General features: G+C 46.2%; 1 protein-coding gene across 1 annotated transcript in view; it reads right to left on the reverse strand.

The window, feature by feature from the left end:
* Window positions 1-27,564, reverse strand: part of ATRN (attractin) — a 231,788-nt gene that overhangs the window by 19,461 nt on the left and 184,763 nt on the right. The window contains exon 27 of the mRNA XM_053252986.1: window positions 5,144-5,251. Within this exon, the coding sequence (XP_053108961.1) occupies window positions 5,144-5,251 (108 nt within the window). The remainder of the gene's footprint in view (window positions 1-5,143; window positions 5,252-27,564) is intronic.

Below are 27,564 nucleotides of genomic sequence, written 5' to 3' on the forward strand. Positions count from 1 at the left end.
CATGTTAGTAATGGGTACGGCGGTAATGCGTAAAGAAGACCCTGAGGCCAGGGGATCGAGAGTGCATCTACTTGTTCTGCTTGTTCACACGGGAACCTGGTGAAAAATCTCTTGGTTTTCATGTTGTGGGGGGTTGCAAGGAGGTCCAGGGGTGCAGAACCTCTCCATGAGAGTCTGGAAAACTGATGGCTTGAGTTCCCACTACCTGGGTAGTAATTCTTTTTGACTGAGCCAATCTGCTATGACATTTAGGCCCCCTTGGACATGGTGTGTTGTGATGGAGGCTAGGTTGCGTTCCACCCATTGAACAGCAACGTAGCCTCCACCTGTAAGGACCGGGATCTGGTCAAGGCAGTTTGTGGAGGTCCTCCCAGCGTCCTGCTTGGGGGAAAAGCAGCTTGGTTTCAGCCCCTCGGGACCAGCAATGTCTGAAGATGGTGTTTCTGGACCTGATGCTGACCTTGGAGGCACAGGTAGTGGCAGTGTGCAGAGGTGTCTTTTACCAGCTTCAGCTTGTACACCAGCTGCGGCCCTACTTGGAGAAGTCAGACCTGATCTCAGTCACTCATGCTCTGCTAACATCCAGATTGGACTACTGTAATGCACTTTATGTGGGGCTGCCCTTGAAGACTGTTCAGAAGCTTCAGCTGGTCCAGAATGCTGCTGCAAGGACACTCGTGGGCGCAAGTCACTTCATGAGTGTTACAACCATTCTTCGGCAGCTTCATTGGTTACTGGTCTGCTTCCAGGCTAGATTCAAGCTGCTGATCTTGACCTTTAAAGCTCTATACCAGGGATTCTCAATGTTGGGTCCCCTGATGTAATTGGACTTCAACTCCCATAATTCCCAACCAAAGGCCACTGGGGCTGGGGATTATGGGAGTTGAAGTCCAAAAACATCTGGGGACCCAATGTTGAGGAACTCTGCACTATACAGCTTGATGCCAGGGTACCTGTCATACTGCATTCACCCATACGAACCTGCTTGAGTGCTCTGCTCTGCTCTGCATCTTAGGCTCTACTCATGGTCCTGCCATTGACAGAGATCCGGTTGGCGGGGACTGGAGACAGGGCCTTTTCGGTTGTGGCCCCTCGGTTTAGAACATGCTCCCCAAAGAGCTTCGTCATGCTCCCTCCCTCAGTGTTTTTAAAAAACAATTTAAAACAACTTTTAAGAGAGGTGTTTAAATGTTTTATCTGCAGCTTATATCTGGTAGGTTATTTGGTTTTTTAAAAATAGTTCTCAGCTTTTAGCTTTTTAAATAGCTTTTATTTTGAAACTTTTTAAAAAAAACCTCTAATTTTAAATGTGGGTTTAGCAGGCCTTTTAACTTGTTTAACTTTATTTGTTTAACTTTATTAGTCTTATTTTACATTGTATCTCTTTTACTAATGTTGTGAGCCGCCCCAAGTAGTAGTGTACTGGAGGAAACAGGGTAAAAATATTTCAAATAAATAAATAAATAAATAATCCAAAAGCTGCAAAATTGGGGTCCGCAGAATCAAGGTTTGACTGTAGGTTCCACACTATGTGTAAAACCACCCTGTGTGACTCATCCAGGTTGTACAAGAATAAATAAGATTGGACACCAGACAGAGTGAGAAGGGGGAAATGAAAGGACAGCTGTTGCTGCTGCTCCATCACATATTTATATGCTGCTTTTTAAAGCAAGGTTTTCAAATGAGGTGGTTCCCTGTCCCCAAAGGGCTCACAGGCCACCCAAGGGAAAGATGGAGGCCACCTTACATGAGGACTAGCAACTTCAAACTAGTGGTGGGAAGTGACAGAGTCAGTGCAGGCCTGAGAAGAGGGACAAGGAAGAGAAGCAGAGCTGATGGAAGAAGTTGTGGATGAGCTGTATGCAGGGAGCAGAAACAGAAGACCACTTCCAGCCTGCAGAAAAGTCTTTTACTTCCTCTGACTTTGCTTGAATTATCGGGAACTCTCTGAACTCTGAACTTCCCTTGTTCCTCTGCTCAAGAAACATGGGCAAGATCCAGACTAAGTTAGTCATGACGAAGCACCACTGAAACCAATGAGAGGAGTTTTATTTCTTTATTTTATTTAGCTTTATTACTTTCAATGGGACTTAGTAATGATAACATAGTCTGGTTCAAGTGTGTGTGTGTGTGTGTGTGTGTGTGTGTGTGTGCGCGCGCGCGCGTGTGTGCGCGTGTGTGTGGTGAGTGGTTGAATGCTGATGCTAGTGGAACCTGACAGGTGACACCGAGTCAGTCAGACTAAGTGACCTCCGACTGTTGTTGCTTCAGGCTCTAAGATTCCATGAGAACCGAAGTGCTGCTGGATATCCTTGTTTCAGGTCTACGATTTCATTTCTTCTAAAATTGCAAATGCTCCTTTCTGCAGACAGCTAATACGTGAAGTGGAGAAGAGAGAGGGAAGAAATGGAACAACATCCAAAGTGCCCTGCTGGCTCAGGCCAAGTCCAGTCCAAACACATTCTCTACGCCAAGTCCTCCACTAATCTCAGGTCAACCAATGTGCATTCCTACCAGCAGATTATATAATCTCTTAAACGAATAGCAAGATTCTTCCTGGGATAAATGGATGAAGGAAGCCCAGCTTGAAATCCAATTCCAAGGATCTCTGCCTAAAAAGCTGCATTTCACAGGTATCTAATAACAAAAGCAAGCTGATAAGTTTTAAAGTTCATCTGTCACACATCCAGTGAGCAGCTGGGCAGATGCTTTGCCAGGCAAACCAAAATGGCTGCCCATTTTGGATGCCAGAAATATCAAGGGGAGGGAGGCAGAGTTACCTGTGGGCTCAGCAACATGCCAGGCCCACTGGATAGATAGCCCTCCCTCTCTTCTCATGCGCTGCAGGCAACACACTAATGGAAAATGTGGTTTCATTGTGAATTCAGCTGCAAGACATAAGCCTAAAATGGAATTAGCTTAATCTGACCTGCTTCTTGGCATGCACAAAAAATAGGGGTGGGGGGTGGTGGAATCTTTGCAGATAAGACCAGCCCATTTTCTATTATGTGGTACACCACCAGTAAAGCAAGCAGCAAGCAAGGGCCAATTCACACATGATCATTTCCTGCACAGATATCCTAGCTGTATGAGACACTGAGCTTGTTCACACGACCTTGGAGAGCACCGGGTAAGGCAGGAGAGCACCTACCTCCCCCGCAGAAGATCTTGCATGGTCCTGAGCTATGCAGCTCATGCACCCACACGGCCACCGCTTTTGTGAGCCACATGGCATTCTGGAGGCCAGGAAAAAGCATCCTGGCCTCCACATACCTGAGAATGCACCACGCGATAAGCACAGTGCATTGAGGGACCCTGCCATGAGTCGGGGGCTTTTTAGGCCCATTCCCATGACTAGGATCCTGGGTAAGAAGGTACAGATACACACAACCTCAAACCTAGGATCCACCTCGATCCAGGCGCTTCACGTGAGCAGCCCTACAAAGGTAGGGCTGCTTGTGTGAACAGCCGCACTGTCAATATAGGAAGCTGCCGTATACTGAGTCAGACCCTTGGTCCATCTCGCTCAGTGTTGTCTACACAGACTGGCAGCAGCTTCTCCAAGGCTGCTGGCAGGAGTCTCTTTCAGCGCTATCTTGGAGATGCTGCCAGGGAGAGAACTGGGAACCTTCTGCAAGCAAGGTGAGTTACATGAGAAGCAGCCTGAAGGGCCAGCCTAAGAGAGTCTGGTGCTCACGGCAGAAAACCAAAACTGTGCCCCCTCTTTTAGAATACTAACACACATACCAACCTAAAGCACATTGGCTTTTTGCACCTGTCCTGTGTGTTGGAGCAAAGCATCCAGGCAGTATTCTGCGGTGGGCTCCCCCCCACTCCCTCCCTGTGTGCAAAATAAGCAGAGCCAAAGGAACTTGGGGAGTCTTGCTTGGAGAGGAGCTTGCTGCTTTTGTTTCCCTTCTCAAGGAGAGAGGAGCAAACCATTTCCCCACCCCTTGCAGTCATGTCACTTTAGCTTAAGTCACAGATTCTGTGAAAAGTTAGGGGAGAATTTTAATAGCTTGTACACTCATGAACTCCCTAACTCTGCTTCATATTCAAGGAGGATTGCCTGTTCCCATATTAATGACGAACATGTGTACAGTTCTCATGGCTCCTCCGTTTGGGAAGAAAAGGGCATCAAGAGGCGGTGGCAGCTTGTCAAATTAGAACCCAGACCGAACAAGAAGAAGGGGGTGGTGGCAGGAGGCACTGCGGAAGGAAAGCGGGGGGGGGGGGAGAAGGAGGAAGGGCAGGCACTGAAACCCACATAGGTGGGCAAAGCCAAAGGAGGGACAGGCCTCTTGTGATCTTGACACTTCCTTTCAGCACAAGATTGCATTTAAAAGGATGAGGCTTCAAAGACCCAACCTCCACGTCCCTGTTCGGATCCTCATTGCAAGAAAACAGGTTAACAGCAGAGAGGAATGTGGCAGGCAGGTATTAATTCATGTTTCTGAGTATGGTGTGGCACTCCAAAGCCCTGCTCTGCAGATGCGAGCAAGGAGCTGGGATCAGGCCCAGTGTTTCCCTCAAGGCAGGGGGGAACCGCAAGGCAAGCGGTCGGCTCTCCTCACCCAGTCACTCCCTCCCTCCCCTGGTGGAGCCTCCCTTTCCACCCTTCTGCTAAGGGGTCTCCAGTAGGATCTGCACTAGGTACGCCAAGTCTAGCCTTCCGGGTCACTGCTAGGAGTGTGGATTCCTGTCCCCTGACCCTGTGGCACTTTTGTATCCCAGAGACGTAAAGGAAATACTTAGCCAGTTGGTCTCCCCCGCGCCCCCCCCCCCTCTGAAAGCCTTTGCAAAGAAGGTTTTATTAGCAGCACCTACAGCTATTTCCAACCAACTGTTCTGCTGTATTAAACTGTATCCTCTTTGATTACAAGGCATAAAACCCTTCCTTAAAAAGAGCTGCGGCTTTTACTTAAACGAACGTAACCTGAAAGATGCAAACAAGCAGCCTGGAGAAAGAAAATTAGATCAAAACCCAAGACCTGCTGTGTCTCACATCTTTACGGCTTGGCTGTGGCTAGACTTCTAACGCTGCTTTCCTCCCCCTTGCTCTGTCCTGTCCTGCCCTGCCCTGCCCAATCCTGGCCAAGCAAAACAGCATCCGTAAATGTTAGCTACAGGGATGGCCCCTCACCTTAATGCTCCCTCCAATGAGATCAGGCGGCTCCTCGTCCGTTTCTAAGGCAACGTTGATGGAGGCAAAGGGGCGGCTGGCCATCTGCTGCATCTCCCGGAGTAGTTGCTGGTGAAGAAAGGCAAGGAGGTTAGCACATTGGCCAAAGACATCGAAAGGGCATCGACAGTCGCGAAGCTTGATGTGAATATGAGGAAACAAGAACCAGGGCAATGGCCAAGAAATTCAGGAGCAAGACATTTCTGATTTGATTTGAGTGCCAAGAAATTTAGGACCAACAAATGGAAGTACTTTCCCACACAACACATCATTCCACATAACTTGTGGAATTCTCTGCCACAAGATGTGGTGGCAGCCAACAACCTGGATGGCTTTAAGAGGGGTTTAGATAAATTCATGACGGACAGGTCTATCAATGGCTACTAATCTGAGGGCTATAGGCCACCTCCAGTCTCAGAGACCGGAGGCCTCCGAATACCAGTTTCAGGGAAGCAACAGCAGGAGAGAAGGCATGCCCTAACCTCTGCCTGTGGGCTTCCCAGAGGCATCTGGTGGGCCACTGTGTGAAACAGGATGCTGGACTCGATAGGCCTTGGGCCTGATCCAGCAGGGCTGTTCTTATGTTATGAACCAACTGTTCCCAATTGTTATGAAACTGTTCTCATGTTGTTCCCCTGGCTTCTGCTAAAATTCTTTTCACCTATATTCAGTCTAAATACAGGCATAGCTCTGCTCATTCCAAAAGAACACAGTGACAAGACAGTCTTGCTGCAAGAAGACTGAACTTTGGACTTCTTGAGAGACTCATGAACAATATTATTGATTATAAGCTGTGACTTTTGAAAAGCTAAACTAGAACAGAATTGCATATCCTCTGCTAGTTGCATTCCATGTAACAGAGCCAGAAAATCAGTTACTATGTTACGTAGATCATTGTGGCAAATTGGCACAGACCTGGCAATTGCATTCTGACTAAGAGCTCCTTTGTAATCCGGCTCCTTCCTTCCTTTCACACCTTGTCTCCCCTTCCCAGACCAATACCAAGGGCAACTGGAAATGACCCAGGGGCCAGGAAGGAACACAACAGTTGCTATGACATTTAATGCTCATCTATCAAGGCTGAAGATCAGGACAAGAGAAGATGGCAACAACCTTTGAGCCACAGGGTGCGGGAGATAAGGACTGGCATGTAGAGACATCACAACATTGCAATACCATCCAAGACTGGAATCCAGGGGCCAACGTCAAGGTTGACACCTTTGACAGACAAGAACTGACTGCCCTCAAAGGCGAAGAATATAAGACTTTGGAGTTTGGGTCAGATCAGCAGAGGGCAGGTCCAGAAGTCGTGTCTACATCCTCTCCAATGCTGCAGCGTTCTTCACATCCTAGCTTCATGCACCCCCATCTTTTCACCGCACTCTAGCATCTTGAATGCCAGGAGAATTGGCCAAATGGCCATTGGTTCCCTGTCACTGGATAAGTAACTTTCCCTCTCCCCCACCCCCGCTTTTCATTCCTTTCTACCCTCTATTCCTTCCCACCGCTGCTAGGCAGAATTGCTATATTTAGATTAGATAAGAACCTTTAGCCTTTGTTTGCCAGAGCCTTTTCCTTGCTGTACTTCTGAGCATATTTCTACTAGTAAAGTTATAGAAGACAACTTAGGCCTGGTTCTTTGTGTCTCCTCACACATCCACTGGTATTTTCCCCTAAAATATAGGCCAGAACCACCTGGGCCCCTAAGGAAGGTGCAATCCCCTTGAGAGGCTGCTGATGCCCTATCAGCCTCTTGGACTGGGCAGAACCGCCCCTGCTGTGAGCATCACCCCGGGAGTTGGACTATAGCAGGGAGCTATAGTCCAATCAACCGTATTGGCAGGGGTCCCCCTTATCCCAGCTGGCTGGGCAGAACCACCTCTATTGTTAAAGTCCCTTTGGGCCATGCAGAACCTCAGCACCCCGTGAAACCTGATGAAGGGTCTATAGACCAATAAGTTGAGTGCAGCACCCCGTGAGCCTTGGTGGGACCAATGACCCCAGCCTGGAGACAAACATTCATAACACAACCCCTGTGCCAAAGAGACCTGGAAAGACAATCAGTTCAGCGTGGAAGAGTGAACTCTCCTTGGGTGCCAAATATGTATTTGACCATCACCAAGTGTCAAACGGACAGCTATTCTCCCAACCAAACACAGATGGCAAGAAATTGTACATCTACCGAAAATCTGCTACATCCACCTGCAGCATCCAAGGCAAAATGATGTAACCAAATTCAGTAATTTATACACCACTTTTGTAGATAATATTCAAAGCAGATTAGAATAAAATCAAAAGGCACCTTCTCTACGTGGAAACTGGGGGCTGGCAGATGGTAGTCTTTGAATTATTTTGTGGCTGGCTCCTGTGTGGATTTAGTATTGTTTTAAAATGCTGGGTCTTTGCATCAGAGCTTTAATTTTTTATTTATTTCTGAACAAGAACCCGTGGGTGGGCTAAGAGGTGGAACTGAGATTGTGTAGGGAAGAATTAAAAGTCAATAACATTCACACAAACCATAAATCAAACATTTGAAAAGCTATTACGCAGCACATAGGATTGATTTAATGTCTTCCAAAACAGAAACACTTTTACCAGTTTTCTTGAATGCTAGCAAGGTGGGAAGTTCTGGAGGATTGGGACACAGTGGGCCAGCTGACCCCACCCATGGTGCAAAACCTAACTGATCTTGATAGGAGGGCGAGCTCATATGAAGAAAGGTGCTCCTTGGGTAGGCTGGACTCAAGCCTTTTAAGGAATCTGAACATCAAGACCAACACATTTACGTTGTGTCCTGCTGCAGACAACTGCTGCGGGTCTTACCATATTACTATTTTATACCTAAGCGATATAAGTGAGTGACACAAATAAGTTCAGCTTCCCCCAACCCCACTTCTATCCCAAATGCATGCATTATCCTTATTCTCTTGTCACAACTCTCACAGCATCCCACAGCAGCTACCACTGCTTTGGGATTTGCCTCCAAGGCAACCAAGTGGAGAATGTTACATTACTGGAGGTTAGAGACGTGCCCCTAACAGAGGCAGAGACTGCAAAGCTCCAACCTTTGCTATTACTGCAACCTGGGTGCCTAAAAGAAGCACTGAACATAAGAATGCAATTGCAGCCTGGCTGGATCAGGCCCAAGGCCCATCTGGTCCAGCATCCTGTTTCCACTGGCAGGAGTTGAGGGCATGCCCTCCCTTTTGCTGTTGCTCATCTGAAACTGGTATTGTGAAGCATTGTGCCTCTGAGGGTGGAGATAGACTATAGCCACCAGACTAATAGCCATTGATAGACCACTGATAGCCATTTCATTGATAGATAAGGATGTGCACGGAACCGCTGAGCTGTGGTCTGGCACTGGGGTGGCGGTTCCTTTAAGGGCGGGGGGGAGGGTGTACTTACCCCTCCCACCGCTTTTCTGAAGCCTTTTGCTGCCAAGAGGGGGAAGGGGCGGCAGGGAGGTATCCTGCCGCCCCAAATGCTTGCCAAAAAATGTGCGCCGGCGGGAGGGGTAAGTGCACCCTCCCCCGCCCTTAAAAGGAACACCTGTTAAAAGGACACCTGTTACATGGAACACCATGTAGAATGGCCTCCAGACTGGTCCGTGCACATCACTATTGATAGAGCCATTGATAGACCTGCCCTCCATGAATCTGTCTGCAACCGCAGACAAGCCACTTTTCAGTCATCCAAGCTAGTGGCCATCACCAGAACCCGAGGCAGAGAATTCCATAGATTAATTATGCACTGTGTGAGGAAGTACTTCCTTTTGTTGGTCCTAAATTTCCTGGCCATCAGTTTAATAGGATGACTTCTGCTTCTAGTGCTGCGAGAGAGGGAGAAAAATCTCTCTCTGTCCACTCTCTCTACTCCATGCATGGAGTAGAATGAACACACACACACACCACCACCACTGAAATGAACACATACCACCTCCAGGCTACACTCCTGATGTCTATCAATACAACCTCCGTTATCCAAATGAACTGGATGGAAAGAGACTCCCAGTACATTCAGATCCTCAGAACAGTTTTAGGACCAAAAAGCAGGATGCAAACATAGAAATCATCCTCCCTTTTTTGGTTCAGTCTTACCCCACCATTATGAGAGCGGGTTAACACATCTCCATGCCCCACCAGCTGTGAGGCTGATGCACCACACCGACAAATTATAATGAAACAGCAGTAGGACAGAGCTGAAACACAGTGTTAGCTATGTAAGTTCAGCAGGTTACCAAAATCCATCACATTCGTGTACACCGCAGTACTCGGTGCTACAGACTTGTTGGAGATTAAGAGCAGCTGTAAATAACAGAGAAGTCTTCCAAGTCCTTCAAGTCCAGAAAAAAACACGTCAAGTACAGGGATATTGGGACGGTGTTGAGCAGGTCCATCAAGAGCCTGTGTTGCTCAACACATATTTCCCACTTCCTACCTATGGCCACCCAAATCCACAAGTCCCCAACTGCACTAGCACTTGAGTAGAACTTGCCCCTTCCCTGGCTGAACAGGTAGGAGGCAGAAGGGGATGCCTGCAGAAGGATTCCCTACCACACAGATACAACCACATGGGGAACAAGGAGTTCAACGAATACAACAGGCATGACTGCAGTTGCAGATCTCTGGTAGGGATGTGCACGGCCTGGTCTGGAGACAATTCTAAAGGCCTCCAGGCCGGTCGAGACACAGGGCCGGTTCGGCGCCGGGGTGTTTGTGTGTGTACCTTTAAGAGTGGGGGAGGGTTACTACCCCTCTCCCACTGCCGGCGCTCCTGTTTTTTTTAAAGCATTTGGGGCGGGAGGGTACCTCTCTGCTGCCCCTTCCTCCATTCCTCAGCAAAAGACTTCAGAAAGCCTGACCGTGCGTGTGTCCGAGTGTCTGTCAGACGTGTACGCACGCAGGTGTGACATGCGCAGTCAGGCTTTCTGAAGCTTTTTGCCAAGGAACGGGGCAGCAGGGAGGTACCCTGCCGCCTGAAATGCTTTAAAAAACAGGAACGCCAGTGGGGGAAAGGCGGCGCGAGGGGTGAGTACACCCCCCGCCCTTAAAGAGCCCCGCCCCCAGTGCCGGACCGCCAAGGTACGATTCCGTGCACACCACTAATCTCTGGAAGGCACACACAAACAGAGAGAGAGAGAAAACCAGATTTCTAGTTATGGGGACCACCAACCACATCAGAGCAACACGTACACGTTGCCAAGCATGGGAGCCAAGCATGAGAACCTGCTATTGCATGTAAACTGCTCACCACTTAATAGAAAGAGATATGAGAGCAGCAGGGAGTATATGTGGGCTAGCACCTACTAGCCCAAATCAAGACACACACAAAAGCAAGGTGGGGGAAGATCATGTCGCCTCTGCCATGACCTAATTAGGGGAAACTCTACTCTCCCCTTGATGCCTCCATCTGCAGAAGACCACACATTTCCCATTATTTTTAACCACTGGCTTGTAAATCCCACTAGCTTCCAGCCAGGGTGTGGAGCAATCATTTGGTATCAGTGGAATAAAAGCCGGCTAAAACACACAGCAAGACACAGACCATGCTAGCCTTATGAAACTGCAGGACAGGCTTCAAGCAGCAAGCTTTCATTAGGAGGAAGTTTTAGAGTTGGAGAGCAGAGAATGCCCCTCATTAGATTCTGGCTGTCCTTAAAGGACGATCAAGCAGCAGCTGCCTTTTACCCAAGGCAGCTAAAGCTGCCAGCCCTGTTGGGCAAGGTTTAGGATAAAGATTTGCAACCTTGGAGAAGCTGCTGCCAGTCTGTGTAGACAATACTCAGCTAGATGGACCAAGGGTCTGACTCGGTATAAGGCAGCTTCCTATGTTCCTATGATCTTCGCTAGTCTCCAGTCTTGTTAGTGGAAATTTCAAGGCCTTGTTCATGTGAAGTACATGCTCTGCACAGCCACTGCGATGAATTAAGAACAAGTCCATGGCCAGAATTCAGTGGCAGAGTGCATGCTGGGTTGTAGTTACCTGGGTCCTCACCACACACACCTATTTCAGTGGTGTACCTAAATCAGGCCTGCTCAACTTAGGCCCCCCAGCTGTTTCAACTTAGGCCCCCCAACTCCCATAAGCCCCAGCCACAGGGGCCAATAGCCAGGGATTATGGGAGTTGTAGGCCAACATCTGCAGGAGGGCCGAAGTTGAGCAGGCCTGACCTAAATGATGCAAACATTGTGCCCTCTAAGGCCTCAGAGATGTTAAGTTATCTTCTTTATATATATAATTCGCTAAGGAATACCTGTGGCTAATCCCATGCACGGCAGTTCTCATGAGAGCCTGGAGAGCTGCAGGATAGGAGAACAGCAGGGATGGGCAGGGGGAAGGAAATGGTGGTGGTGGCAGCCGGCCAGCCAGTGGGCCCAGGAGTTAACGGCGGTGGCGGGGGAAACGGCGGCGGCGCGGCTAAGTGGAGAAGGCAGGGGTGGCTGGCGGGCAAGAAACGGCAGAGGCCAGCGGCTGGATGAAGGAAGGAAACAGCAGCAGAGGCAGGTGGAAGGGGAAGGAAATGGGGGTGGGAGCAGGCAGGGAGGAAGGAAGGAAATGGCGGCAGAGGTGGGCAGCTGGGGAAATGATGGCGCTGGTGGGATGAGAAGGCGGGGGTGGGTGGGACTGGAGAAGGGAGGTGGTGGGGGCGGGTGGATGAAAATGGCGGCGGCAGGGGGTGGAGGAAGGAAGCGGTGGCGGGGCAGGCGGCCGGGTGGGGAGCACTAGAGGCGCACATGCTCTGTGCCCAGCCCAGCTAGTTTTTAATATATGACTTACCCAACAAAAAAACCTATCAAAGCAGCTTCCATAGCTAAGAGAATGAGAAAGTTGTTCCCTGTCACCAAACGGCTCACAAAGGCTACGCCAGCAACAGCCACGGGAGAGCCTCTGTGCTGGGCCAAACAGGGATAATTACTGATAACCTGCTACTTAGAAGAGTGGCCTGGGAACCCAACCCATGTGCCAGACCGCCCATTTTAGACAACTACTTTAAAAGATGCTCAGCAGATTGCAAGCCGAAGAAAGTGCAGAACAGATTGCTGGGTTGTTGCTGTGGTAATTGTGCCCTTCAGCGACCATAAAACGCTTTGTCTAATGACTGTTAAAAAAACCCCAGAAACACAGAGCAAGCTGTCCTGATAGATTTGCCCAAAATAAGAATCAAGTCGAACTCATTAACTCTGCAAGGAGCTGGAATATTCCAAAAGATGGGCTCGTGCAACTATTGCAGCCACCCATAAAGTCAGTTGGGTGCAGCCGCCTCAGCTACATAAACCCAGCTCCTGTGATGACTAAGCCTTTAGACCAGGTCTGCACAATATTTTGCTGACCGACAGGTAGGAATATCCTGCAGCAACAGCACCCCAGAAAGGCAAAAGGTCACTCTTTCAGTTAGCTCCCCCTTCTCCTCTGTCTTCTCTGAATCTGCCTTACTTGCAGCACCACACTAGGCATGTTTACTTGGAAATATTCCCACGCTGTTCCCAGTGAGGCTTATCCCCAAGTAAGCATGCCTAGGATTGCAGCCTGAAAACAAGCGTGATTTAGGGAGAGAGGAGAAGATTTGGCATTTGTGGGCTGCCATGCACCCCACTGACTGAGCAGGGACAGGGCTATTTTCTGGCCACTATCCTTGGTTAAAACGGTGGGTCCCTTGACAAGGGGAAAATACCAACAAGTAAGTAATACTGCTTTCATTAGATCTTTAAATAATAATTGTAGTGAAAGAATGTGTAGAACACTGACCTCAGCCCCTGAACACTATGCTGTGGTTGGTTCCAGACCTCCAGGGCATTTGAGTTGTGCCCCCACCCCGGCTTTAGACCACGAGACCATAGACGTTTGGCTAACATTATTTTGAAGCTCGCAAAAGCTCACCCCAGTACCGTGACCAGAACACACGATCATGAGCCATTCACAAGACCAACATGTTGCAGGTATCGGCTACAGGGTGACTGTGAACAAGCACCTTGCTGGGAAGGAGGCAAGCAGGATCTGAGTGAAGCTGCCCCATCAGCAGGGTCTGGGCGAAAAGGCTTCCCAGTGGAAACAGTATGTTAACTATAGGCCTGAGGATTCTCAACCTTGGGTCCCCAGATGATGCTGGACTACAACTCCCATAATCCTCAGCCACAATGGTCTAAAAAGGGATGGTCATTACCTTTTTTCTTAGCATTTCTCTCCCAGGTTTCTATTTAATACATCCAGTGGCTTACAAGGCTTTAAAATAAGCCAATATAAAAGCAATACTAAAACCAACAGCTAAAAATTGAAGCAGCACAGTTAACACGAACCGGTTCACATATCAAAGGCCTTTTGGGAACACAAAAAGTCTTTAAAAAGGCATCAAACACACAGGAAAAAGAAGCTTAGCGGATTCTCCACAGAATTTGCAATCTGTTCTCCATTCTAGGCACCACCACTGAAAAGGCCTTGTCTTGTGTCCTGCATCTGATCTCACCAAGTAATGGGGCAGAGAGCAGGACCCCCAATGCTGATCTTAAATAGGGGGTAGGCAGAGGTGCACCAAGGAAATTTTGGAGCCTGGACCTAAAGGCGTTTGGAGCCCCCCCCCCACAAGGAGGTGTGGAGGCCTCGGACTTCAGCCTTGAAGATGAGGGATAAGAGCACCTCTGTGGGTAGGCTCATATAGAAGCAGAGGGGTCCTTGCATAGATGTTGCAGTGGCTTCAACAGTCTAACACAGAAGATGAACTCACACACTTTTCTAGCATGGAAGGGGCTCCCTGTCATCAGTGAGACCCCACTGAAAATGACAATTCTCCCTGAGCTGAAATTGCAGACATCAGTATAACGGCAGTAAACCACTGCCTACAGTGTCTGCAACATAGTGAAGTAGGAATGGGAATCCCGCCCCACATTTGTGGAAGGAAAGACTGAGAAAATGGAGTCATTCTCCAAGCATTTGTGAGGCAGCCTATGGACCAGCATTTACTAAGAGTCCAAGTTAAGGCATGCAGCACAATTTGTCTCAGCTCTTAATTGTGGAGTGATGTCAGTCACAGTAGGAAGATGTAATTTAGACTATAAACGCCTGTGGGAGGGAGGGCAGGGGACCTTCCTTCTTCACTTATGAGACTTGGTAAAGTGACTAGTACATTGATGGCACTATATAAAAAAGTCATGCTTCTCAATGAAATGGAACACAGGTAATGGAACTGTGAGGACACTGCAGAAGTTGCTCTTGCTCAGAAGAAATGCACCACAAAGCAAAGAGTGACACACAAAAGAATCAACATGTATCCAAGGCATGGGGCATCTGATGCACGGATTATATGAAACTTCTCCCCCCACTGCCCCCTACAAATGGAAATTTACAAATTCAGATTAATACATACTATCCTATAGTCATATTTTTGCTTGTAGACCTCTAAGCACATAAATCCCTATAAAAGTTGGCAAAAAAACTCTACCCGACAGAGTTTTTGGATGAACGGAGATCATGGCAGACCATCCTAATTAACTGGACAGGTGACAGGAAGGACAATCCTTCCTAGGGGTTGTCTCACCTTTCTAGTATGATTGACATTTTATATTGATTTACACACACCCCACAAAAGGAAGTGAAGCAAAGCAGGAGAAAACCTGCATTGGATACTGCACCCTGGGCTTCAGAGATAGTAATGCCACTCTCCTCTGCACTTAAACAATTATTTGGGTGCACAGCGCACACACATCCAACCCAGCTCAAGCAAAGCCCTGGCCACGTGAGCCTGAATTAAACGGCTAGTTCTCATGGAAATGGAAAACCCATATCTAAGCTGTACCACATTGGATTGCATATGAATATGACAAATATTTACATACCACTTTTCAACAAAGGTTTCCCAAAGCGGTTTACATAGAAATATATAAAACAAATTAATAAAATGCCCCCCTGTCCCCAAAGAGCCCACAATATACTGTAGCGGGGCACTCTCATTATTGAATACCTTCCCATATGAAGAACAGCCCTTGCACAGGGAGAAGGGTTTTAGGCTAGACCTCTCCCTGACATGCTCATTTCCTCTGCGCAGGAAAGCTTTGTGAGTACATTCTGTCATGTGAGCCGCACCAGCAGACTGAAGTGGAACTACCCATGCACTAAGTGAAGAGCAGGCCAAAGTGGAAATGCAACACCCCCCTGAGACACAGAGATAAGGTATTAGGAGCAAGCGCACCCCATGCTGTGGCATTCTTGATGCGATATCGGCGCAGGCCTTATTGTGTCTGGATGACAGACCTCTAGGGACTTCAGAAAATCCACTTCTCTAAGAGTGGGATAACACAAACATTTTGAAATTGGTTCATGGTCTCTAGGGGGAGCATGTCTGCAACACTTCTGTGTTCTCTATGGCCCCAACAGGAAAGGAAACCTCAAAAGTTGCACAGGAAGTATTTATTCCTCATTAGATCTGATGTGAACACAGGAAGCTGCCCAATACCGAGTAAGACCATTGATTCCAGTATTGTCTACACTGACTGGCAGTGGCTCTCCAAGGTTTCAGGTCAGAGTCGTTCCCAGCCCTACCTGGAGCTGCCAGGGATCGAACCAGGGATCATCTGCATGCCAAGCAGATGCTCTTCCACTGAGCTCCTGCCCCATCCACTCAGACATGTGTTTCAAGTGGATACCCTTTTTCAGAGCCACTGAAGGAACAGGAAAAGCCTTTTGCATTTGCATTACCTCAGCAAAGGCGGTTTTTGCTTTATGAGTGCCTTGAAGAAGAAACCCACTCAAAACACGTCAGCCTAATAATGAACATGATCTAGTATACATTTGAGGTTTCTTACTGGTGTCATCCCTCCTGTCCTTTGTTCTTCTCTACAGTCCCTTCCATGTTTGACACAGCCACACAAGTTCAGTTACACAGAAATAGTCTTAGATGAACGGACAACAGTGTTATCCCAACAGTGGCTCTAATTTTTAGAACTTTAGTATAGGCATTCTCAAACTGGGAGCCCCAAACGTTGTTGGACTGCAGCTCCCAACGTCCCACAATTGTGGCTGGTGGGAGTTGCAGCCCAAGAACATCTGGGGACTCATGTTTGAAACCCCTATCTTAGATGCAGCATGGTGTAGTGGTTAGAGTGCTGGACTAGGACCTGGGAGACTTGAGTTCAAATCCCCGTTGAGCCACAAAACTCACAGGGCAACTTTGGACCAGTCACTTCTCTCTCTCAGCCTAACAGGGTTGCTATGAAGATGAACACAACCATGTACACCATCCTGGGCTCCCTGGAGAAAGAGTGGAATATAAATGTAAAAATAAAGTGGGTCAGGTCATAAGGGGAACAAGTAGGGGAGACTATTTATAATATGTAGAAGATCAGAAATAAATGGAGAAAGGCCAGCCAGCTACCGGAATGATTTGCTGAATATTTTACAACCTGTAGATGAATATATCTCAAAAGATAGCCATGATCACATTCCAAATTATAGGCTTATCCAGTTATTGTATAATTTTCATGATACCATCAATCCATACACACCACCCCTCTTGAGAAGGAGGTGAAGCACATTTCAGCCTTGTGACTTATCCAACCTCCCAAGAGAAATACTAATTTTTCAGAAGCAGCAGAAAGAAAAGTGGGGTGGCGAACAGGACACATTGCAGATCTCTATTATTGCCTGTAAACCTTGGTTAAAAAAAGATCGACTGGACAATACATCATCTTTACTAAAGAAATTTAACAAGGATGAAATATTTTATAATCAGGGATACATCGATTTTCATTTTTTATCTTTACAGTCTTAACAGTGGCGACTGCCGAAAGGAGGAAGTCTGACACAAGCAGAGTTTTCCGTCATGAATGTTATTTTCTCTGTGAAATATACTAAAGTGCTCCTGAAACTGAAAGGTATGAGCCCCATCACAACCTCCAGGCACTGCACACAATTGTTATGGAGTTTTATTTTATTTTTTTGTAAAGAGAGAAAAGATAGAAGCTTTGATGAGGTATGACAGTAACAAGCAATGGTGATCCGAGACAGACAGCAGGAGGTAATATCAATAAGATCACGCAAAGCCAGGAAACAGGCAGATGTCAAAACGGTTGAAGGGTGGAAGTGATGAGACTTTTAAAAAAAGAAAGAAAAAGAAACTCACAAGTAACATTCTTCATGGCTGTGGGAATCAGAAGAATGAAAGCTGGAGCTTTACAGTGGAAATCAACTAGTTGAAAAATACCAAACACAGACAACTGGCTTAATTCAGACATCACGAGATGTTGAACAATGGCTTGTTGTGTCTGAATGGATAGATCATGGTTTGAAATCGGCCAGCAAACCAGAACCAGAAACCATGGCTTGAAGTGGGCTTGCAAATCAAGGCTTGTGCTAACTGTGGTCTGCTGCAGTGTCTGAACTGACAAGCCATAGATACTACCATGGCTCCTGCTGAAGAGGTGGGGGTGCTGAGCAGATGGAAACTTAAAGCAGGCAAAGAACTCTAACAGGGGTTCCCAACCTTGGGTCTGCCTTGTGCCTGGGGATGATGGGAGTGTAATCTAACAATATCTGGGGACCCAACACTGAGAACCCCCTGCTATAAACCCCTGGTTTGCCTATATGTTTGGAAGTTTACTCTGTGGTTTGGATTCTTATTTCTTTACTATTTGCATTTATAGACTACCCTTCACCCTGAGACTCCAGGGTCAGTGAACAATCATTAAACACATTTTTTTTTTTTAGTACTCAAAATAAAAGATGCACTGCTACAACCAACTAAAAGGAAACCAGAGGGAGAGTCATTGGCCAAAGGCCTGAATGAAAAGGGCAGTTTTCTGGCTACTGCAAACTACAGTTTCTTGTGGTGTCTGAATAGAGCAATTTCTATCTGCTAGAAACTGAAAGGAAGTGAATATAAAATTGTCAGGTGTTGGATTATGGCCACTGGAAATGTAACCTAGGAGATGCACATTTCTTGAATGTTCAGTGGGCTTGATCCTGACCGCAATTTTTTTGGAAAGGGTTATGGAATATGCATATCTATACATACTAACAGCAAACTCAAGGGCTTGACTGCATGTCAGACTGGAAGCAAACCAGGACCACTCTCAAATGAGCATCCGATTCTCTGCTGCATTCATGAATTGTGGCACACAGAGATGGAGTCCTGCATAGTTGCATATGTTGCCTCGGGAGATGGTCTGCATACTCACCCTACCACCCTTCAGTCTTTCTTGGTGTACATTTCTGTCCAATTCCGTTCATAGCTCAAAGGTCTTTTCACAGGTCCTGGCAGTCTCTATTCGGAGCACTTTAGCTAAGTGCACTCCATCAGTTTTTCCTCTGCACCTTAGCTACACTCCCTGCTCGGCAGACTGTCTCCCACCATATCCCCTCCTCCTAACCATCTTGTTCTTGAACGGGCATGTCTTGTGGCACAAGACCACCCTGATCATCCTCCACTGTGTCCCCATCAGTCTCAATATCTAGTTTTTCACTCAAAGACACTCTAAACAAAAGAGGCTCATTCTAAAAACATATTATTTGTAAGACTACGTATTTTAAATGCTAGTGATTTTTAAATAATCGTTGTGACATGGCTTCAATGCTTTTAGGCAGATTACAGAAATGCATGAAATCTATGTGGAATTATACATGGGATACTTGTTTTAATAAATGCTAAGGAAGTTTACTTATGAATGGTAGGTAGTGGGGTTTGAAACATACATATATCTTTACATATCTTGGACATCTGGACTCTCTGAGATACTGATACAGTACAAGAGCAGGATGCCTCTCCATTGCCTATATCAGTGATGGGGGAATGATGAAAGTCTTTGGATACATGAAATTGAAATATTCTGTGCCGATAATTAAGTCAAACACATCCTCTTTAGCAGGGTGCAGAAATGAAAAAGGCGTCGCCAGACGTCTGTGTGTCTGCTGGGTTGGGCGTGATGTCTACAGGTTCTCCAGTCTCCATAAGACAGATTAACAAAAACTTTAGGGGTTGTGTTATGGAATGTGATATTTCTGTTGGCAGATATATTCCCTTATGTTACCTACCAGGTTGCTATTTCTGCCTTCTTACCTATGAAAATGAGAAAAATATTTACCAGCTGAAGGCACTGTCCTAAACTACAGGTGAAACTCAAAAAATTAGAATATCATGCAAAAGTTCATTAATTTCAGTAATGCAAATTAAAAGGTGAAACTGATATATGAGACAGACGCATTACATGCAAAGCGAGATAAGTCAAGCCTTAGTTTGTTATAATGGTGATGATCATGGCGCACAGGTCATGAGAACCCCAAATCCACAATCCCAGAAAATTAGAATATTACATGAAACCAATAAAACAAGGATTGTAAATAGAACAATATCGGAGCTCTGAAAAGTATAAGCATGCATATGTATTCAGTACTTGGTTTGGGCCCCTTTTGCAGCAATTACTGCCTCAATGCGGCGTGGCATGGATGCTATCAGCCTGCGGCACTGATGAGGTATTATGGAAGACCAGGATGCTTCATTAGCGGCCTTCAGCAATTCTGCGTTGTTTGGTCTCATGTCTCTCATCCTTCTCTTGGCAATGCCCCATAGATTCTCTATGGGGTCAGGTCAGGCGAGTTTGCTGGCCAATCAAGCACAGTACACTGTATACTTTTCAGAGGTCCGATATTGTTCTATTCTACAATCCTTGTCTTCTTGGTTCCATGTAATATTCTAATTTTCTGAGATTGTGGATTTGGGGTTTTCATGAGCTCTACGCCATGTCTGTGTGTGGTGGCTCTTGATGCACTAACTCCAGCCTCAGTCCACTCCTTGTGAAAGTCCCCAACACTTTTGAATGGCCTTTTCCTGACAATCCTCTCCAGGCTGCGGTCATCCCTGCTGCTTGTGCACCTTTTTCTTCCACACTTTTCCCTTCCACATAACTTTCTATTAATGTGCTTTGATACAGCACTTTGGGAACATCCAACTTCTTTTGCAATTACCTTTTGAGGCTTTCCCTCCTTATGGAGGGTGTCAATGATGGTTTTCTGCACAACTGTCAAGTCAGCAGTCTTTCCCATGATTGTGTTTCCTAATGAACCAGACTGAGAGACCATTTAAAGGGCTCAGGAACCCTTTGCAGGTGTTATGGATTGATTAGCTGATTGGAGTGGGACACCTGGAGCCTAGACTGTTGAACCTTTTCACAATATTCTAATTTTCTGGGATTGTGGGTTTGGGGTTCTCATGAGCTGTACGCCATGATCATCACCATTATACCAAATTAAGGCTTGACATCTCACTTTGCATGTAATGCATCTATCTCATATATCAGTTTCACCTTTTAATTTGCATTACTGAAATTAATGAACTTTTGCACGATATTCTAATTTTTCGAGTTTCACCTGTATAGCTTCTGTTTTATTAGGATGATTGTTTTTGTGATATATGGTGATTGTGGTGTGTACTTGTTCATTTTTCTTTGTTATGACCTGTGGTTACATTAAAATTATGACTGACGGTCTCTTCCAATGACTACACCACTTCACCCACTAGTGGGCAACCCACAACGCCATGAATCCTCTCAAGTACCAGCTGTTGCTGTTCTTGGCTGTTTTCTTGCCTTCCACCTCCTCCTGAAACATGGAAGGCCTGTAGTGTTTAACCATGTTCCAGAAAAGAGCTTGACCTAAGGGCATCAATGCCCAGACCAGAAGCTAGTTGCTTCCTTGCCTGTGCCAACAGCAGAGGGAGCAGCAGTACCCGTTGCTGTTCCTCCAAGAAGCTTATCTGGTGGGTATTGAGTGGGAATTATGAATCCTTTGAGTAGCAATTCATCTGGCAGCCCTCAGAGAGACAGCTAGAGAACAATCACCTGCTTGGCCCTTACCCTAGTGGTCCATTGCTACAGAGATAGCTTGGAGAGCAGGGCTGGCGAGGCATAGGGCGAGGCACTTGAGCACAGTTGGAGAGGTCTGTTATTTTATGGAGACTATATGCACAAGAATAGCAAAGCGAGTTGTGGTGAAAGCGCTTGATGCTGGAGAAGGGATGCCACCAAACAGTAGAGCACATGCTTTCTGTGCAGGAGGTCCCAGGTTCAGTCCCTGGCAGCATCTTTAAGATAAGGCCAGGAAACTCAGATCTAAAGCCCCAGAGAGCAGATGGCAGTCAGTGCAATCAATACTGAGCTCAACAGACCAATAGTCTAACTAGTAGAAGACAGCTTCCTATGTAACGTGTGTAGTTTGCAAAGCCATCTTGCTAGCCCTCTGCCACTTGTCTGGCAGGGGCAAACTAGGTCTCATAATACGTCCTGAGGTTACAACATTCCCCCACCCTACCCACGGAGCACCACTGCCCAGCTTCTTGAAGTGCAGAATTGTTCATGGCTCCATACCAGAGTGCTTGTTGTGGCTGGCGACCTCTTTAATTGCTTTTGGGGGTTCTTGATCCTCTCCTTGCATGAGGCACCATACAGTCATATGCTCACTTTGCTTTGGAGTTCTGTCCACATGCTCATTAGTTAGGATCTATCGAGATTCCCAATGAGGAGTCAGTCCCATATTTTGCTTGTGTTTTCTTGGGCTCTTGGAAGTCACCCGCCTCTTTGCCTGTATGAGAAGTGGGCTACGATACCACTGCTGGCAGAGCAAGTGTACAGAGATCAGTTTTGGAAGCAACTCAATGTCAGAGTCACGGATTATGGGGTGTGGCCTTCCCAGGATAGCCACAGGGACTCAGAAGGTGTGTAAGGGCCAGAAACATGCATTCTGCATGCTTCTTGCTACCCGCTTACTAGAGTCTGGCTTGACCATGCTGAGGAGTACAGTGGCTCCAGTGTTACTGAGAGATGCTTAACACCTATTGCGTGGGATGTTAATCAGCAGAGTACCCAACTAGTGGGCAGACATCTCTGCACTTTGCAAGCACGGATGGGGATGTAGTTCAGTGGTGGAGCATCTGCTTTGTCTACAGAAGGTCGCAGGTTCAATTCCTAGCATCTCCAGATAGGAATGAGAAAGACTCCTCCTTGAAATCTTGCCAAAGCCATTGCCAGTCAGTGTAGATAATACTGAGCTAGACAGAAATTCTCTGTCTTGGTATAAAGCAGCTTCCTGTGTTCCTACGTGTTTAACTATTTCAGGGAGAACTATGGAGTGCTGTGATGTAACTGGTAGAAAGGAAACAATTTGGATGAAATAATCCTTTGATTTCAAATTACTTTACTGAGTCCCTGTTTCCCTTTTGTGGTGAACATAAGAACAAGACTGCTGGATCAGGCCCAAGGCCTATCCAATGCAGCATCTTGTTTCACACAGTGGCCCACCAGATGCCTCTGGGAAGCCCAGAGAGTTAAGGGTAACCCTTGCTTAAGGGTACCAATCAGAATTATTCATTTAAAAAGAAGTTGTTTAAATCAGGCCACGCAAATGCTTAAGACACTGAAAAGAAAAATGTTGCATCCTTTCAGAGATAAATTGGGCGACAGCATTTAGCTACCATTGCAAACCACCATGTTAGACAACGAATAAATAATTCTCTGGCAGTATTTTCATCATAGCTGAAAATTAAGTTTCCAATTCCCTGGGGTGGTGATTGCATTAATGTTAGCTAATTAGGTTTGTAACCAACTTTGCAAGCCATGTTTGATTTTTGGTTTTTTTTAAGGGGGGGGGGAGGAAAAGGGAATTAAAACTCAAATGCTTCTCAACAGGCGTTTTCACACTACAAATTATAACAAACATTGGAAGCAAAGCTATTGGGAGTTGGTGTCATGTGGAAAGACAGGACAAATGTATCTTCATCAGCCATGGATTAAACACATTATTTATCAGAACCAGGCTCCAAACAAGAGGGACACAAAGGATGACCTTTAGCAAGCAGCATAAGCTGAAGGTTTCAGAGGTTTTCAGTGTTAAAGAAGTCTGCTGTGCATGCAAATTAGAATAAGGCAAGAATATGATAACAAGGAAGCCCCATCATCAGAAAACCAGAGAAATGTTCAGTGTGATTATTAAAAGGCTATAATTTCCAAATGGAGAAATATCATCCCATCTTTTTTCTCGGAATGAACTATTCCTTTAAGAGGGGTCAAGTTGAAAACCCGCCTGGAGGTTCTTCTGCATCAGGGTGGCCACATGGTGGCCCTTGGGTGGTATGCAACCATCAAGCAATTACATATACCCCAGTTTCATCTTTGTCCCTCACTGCTGGGTCAGAAAGGTCCTGACCCAGAACCCAAAATCACTACACAAGATAATAATTTTGTAAAAAGCAAGGAGTCTTTCTTCTAGAAGCCAAGTGCAGTACTCAACACTACAGCAGATGCAGGAATGCAACTGAACACAGGATACCACCTCTAATATGTTAGTATTTTAAATCTTTTTTGGGGGTGGGAACTGTGAGCAGCCCTGAGACGTTTTAGGATTGGTGGTGTAAATATACAAAAAACAACAAATAAAAAGCCCTCTTCCTATCCATAATATTCTCCAGAGAAATTCACAATGTGATGCAATGCCATCACCTTGCGGGTTTTTCCACTCCATATCATCAGCTGCTACTGGCAAAGACAAATAAATGCAGAGTATCATAGGAACATAGGAAACTGCCATACACTGAGTCAGACCATTGGTCTATCTAGCTCAGTATTGTCTTCACAGACTGGCAGCGGCTTCTCCAAGGTTGCAGACAGGAATCTCTCAGCCCTATCTTGGAGAAGCCAGGGAGGGAACTTGAAACCTTCTGCTCTTCCCAGAGTGGCTCCATCTCCTAAGGGGAATATCTGACCGTGCTCACACTTCTAGTCTCCCATTCAAATGCAACCAGGGCGGATCCTGCTTAGCTATGGGGACAAGTCATGCTTGCTACCACAAGACCAGCTCTCCTCTATCATGAGGCATGAATGTCGTAACAGAAACGGGCAGGGAAGTAGCTTCAGATATGGTGTTTTCAGTGGTAGGCCAGGTTCTCCCAAGATTTTCTGAGAAAAAGGGAAGACATCGGGCACACAACAGAGTGTTAACTGCTAACATAGACATGGCCAGACTGGGAGTGGAGGATGGGGCCAAGACATCTACAGGACAAAAATGGGACCTCCAAACCAAGAGCAAACAGTCATCAAGGAAGCATTGCTTGATTGACATTCTGAGGAAAGACAGGAACATTATGTGTTAATAGCAAATGTATAGGTATGAAGAAAATATGGGCAAACTCCACCATGCTCAGTTCTGATTGGTGTCAGGAATTATGAGCAACATTGGACCATGCTTATAACACAGTTCTCGCTGCCCCCGCCACCCATCAAGAGTTCTGAATCTTCTCACAATCATCATCCTTTCTGCATGCCCCCCAAATACCTACTCTGGCAGCTGCTGTTTCCTGTCTCCTCCTCCTCAGTGCCTGGAACAAATGTTGACACAACCTACATTCCAAGCACACCAGGAAACCGACTTGCCCCAGGGTACCTTACTAACATCACATGCTTTGGGAAAATTCCGTGTCCCCCGGGTTTCTGTGATGCTGCCATATCAGCCTTCTAACCACTAGCAAGTGGGGAGAGATCTCCCCATCTGTTGCAATCAAGTAAGCGAATGCACGTATAGGAAGAATTCTTCTGCACTCAGAATAAAATCCAACCCAGAGAAAAACTCAGGGGAACATAATGCTTGCCTTGTGTTGAAAATGAGCATTTTGAGATGAGAGGAGGCATAGTGCAGTGGCTGATCTCGAACCAGGATTTCCTCAGCCCAGAACTTGCCTCTGCCACACACCTCTCTACTTCAGCTCCCCAACTGCAATTTTGGGATAATACTGCGTACTCACATGACAGGGATTATGTCAAGGTAATTCATGTGAAGTGCTCTTGAAAAGTGCTATACAAACGTTGATTGTTTTTACCTGTATTTGTATTCTGTACCAAGGAATTATGAATTTCAGTTGCACCGCTGGAAGGAACACTATCACAGCACAATCAGCAGCTATGTAGTATATCCCACGGAAAGGACCTCAACATATGGATGGTCAAAGGTCTTCCTTTTACCTCCATTCTGCCGCCTGCCAATTTTTAAGTGCAGTTTCTAAAATAGCAAGATGATTTACAAGAGACAGCAGCTGGTGATGCCCATCACCATCATAAGACTTAAATGTTTCTGGGGGCCCTGCAATGGCATGGGCTCCATGCAGTACACCCAAGCCATCCGGCTGCAGCAAGACAGAGGAGCTGGTGGAGCCTGCAAAAACTGGATTTTCAAATTGTCTGCCTGTCTGTCTTATTTATATACCACCCAAAACTCATGTGCCTGGGCGGTTTACAATACAAAAGCACAAATCAAAACAAAATTAAAAGATCAAAACATTCCCACAATTTAAAATGTAAAACAATGATAAAATCTATGAGTCTAATCCAAAGCCTGGGTGAACAAGCGTGTTTGTTTATTATTTTATTTATTTAAAGTATTTATACCCCACCTCTCCAGTACACTACTGCTCAGGGCGGCTTACAACAATAAAATAGATACAATATACAATAAAGGTAAAAAAATTAACTAAATTGAGTAAACAAGTTAAAAGTCAGGTTAAAAACAACAATCTATCAAGCTCAAATTAAATGTTGTTTTTAAAGCTAAAAACTGAAAATTATAAAAACTAAAAAACCTACCATATATAACCAAAGATGGAGCATTAAAAAGCCTCCTTAAAAAGGTGTGCCTTTAATTGGGTTTTTTTAAAACACTGAGGGAGGGAGCATGGCGAAGCTCTTTATTCATTCATTCATTCATTTTCTATACCGCCCTTCCAAAAATGGCTCAGGGCGGTCTAAACAGAGAAATAATAAATAAGGAGAGTGTTCCAAAGCCAAGGGGCCACGACTGAAAAGGCCCTGTCTCTAGTCCCCACAAACCAGATCTCGGTTAGTGGCGGGGCCATGAGCAGGACCTGAGACGATGAATGGAGGGCCCGGGCAGATTAATATGGGCGAATGCGGTCCGACAGGTACCCCAGCTCCAAGCCGTGTAGAGCTTTAAAGGTCAAGACCAGCCCCTTGAATCTAGCCTGAAAGTGGACTGGTAACCAATGAAGGCTGTTTTGAGCACCTTTTAAAAAGCTATCAGAGATAGACAGGGAGGCTATTTCAACAGGGAGCACATTCCAAAGCCTCAGGGCAACAATGGAGAAGACTCATCCCTGAGAAGCCACCAGACAAGCTGGTGGCAACTACAGACAGACCTCTCCATATGATCTCAATAGGCAGTGGAGGCAATAACGAAGGAGGCATTCTGTTAAATTCTCTGAACCTAAGCTGTTTAGGGCTTTATAGGTTATAACCAGCACTTTGTATTTTGCCCTGAAACTTATTGGTAGTCAGTGAAGTTCTTTTAGTATAGGTGTAATGCGGTCTCTTTGAGATGACCCTGAGCCCAACCTGGCTGCCACATTTTGCACCATTGCAGTTTCCAGACTGTATTAAGGCAGCCTCATATAGAGCGCACAACAGTAATCAAGTCTGGAGGTTATCAGAATATGCACAAGTGTTCTGAGGCAGTTTATTTCAAGGAATGGATGCAGCTGGCATATCAGCCAAAGCTGATAGAAAGCACCTACGTAGGAACATAGGAAGCTGCCTTATACTGTCAGACCATTGGCTCATCTAGCTCAGTATTGTCTACACAGGCTGGCAGTAGCTTTTCCAAGGCTGCCAGCAGGAGTCTCTCTCAACCCTATCGTGGGGATGTCAGGGAGGCAACTTGGAACTTTCTGGATGCAGATGCTCTTCCTCTGGCCACTGCCTCAGCCTGAGACATCAGAGAGAGGTCTGAATCCAGGAGGACACCCAGACTGTGTACCTGTTCCTTCTGGGAGAGTGTAGTCCCATCCACAACAGACAGATCAAAATTGTCTCTTGACCTCGCACAATAAGTGAAGGTAAAGTGTGCCGTCGAGTAGGTGTCGACTGCTGGTGACCACAGAGTCCTGTGGTTGTCTTTGGTAGAATACAGGAGGGGTTTACCATTGCCATCTCCCGCACAGTATGATATGATGCCTTTCAGCATCTTCCTATATTGTTGCTGCCCAATATAGGTGTTTCCCATCATCTGGGAAACAGACTAGCAGGGCACAGTCAGTATCACCTTCTTATTTTGATCCAGTCTCAATTTATTATTCCTCATCCAGCCCATCACTGCCTCCAGGCAGGCATTTATGGAGGTCATGCCTTCTCCTGATGATGCTGACATGGAGAAATAGATCTGGGTGTCATCAGCATACTGATAACACCCTGCACCAAATCTCTGATGATCTCTCCCAGCAGGTTCATGTAGATGTCAATATCCCTTTTGATTCAGATCACAGGCCTTTAAAAAAAAAATCTAATGGAGCTGGTTTCATTTCCCTGACACTCAAACACAGAAGAGCTTCACTGTCCTGCAATGCAAGG

Source organism: Hemicordylus capensis, chromosome 5 (genome assembly GCF_027244095.1).
Source record: "Hemicordylus capensis ecotype Gifberg chromosome 5, rHemCap1.1.pri, whole genome shotgun sequence".
Classification (NCBI taxonomy): domain Eukaryota; kingdom Metazoa; phylum Chordata; class Lepidosauria; order Squamata; family Cordylidae; genus Hemicordylus; species Hemicordylus capensis.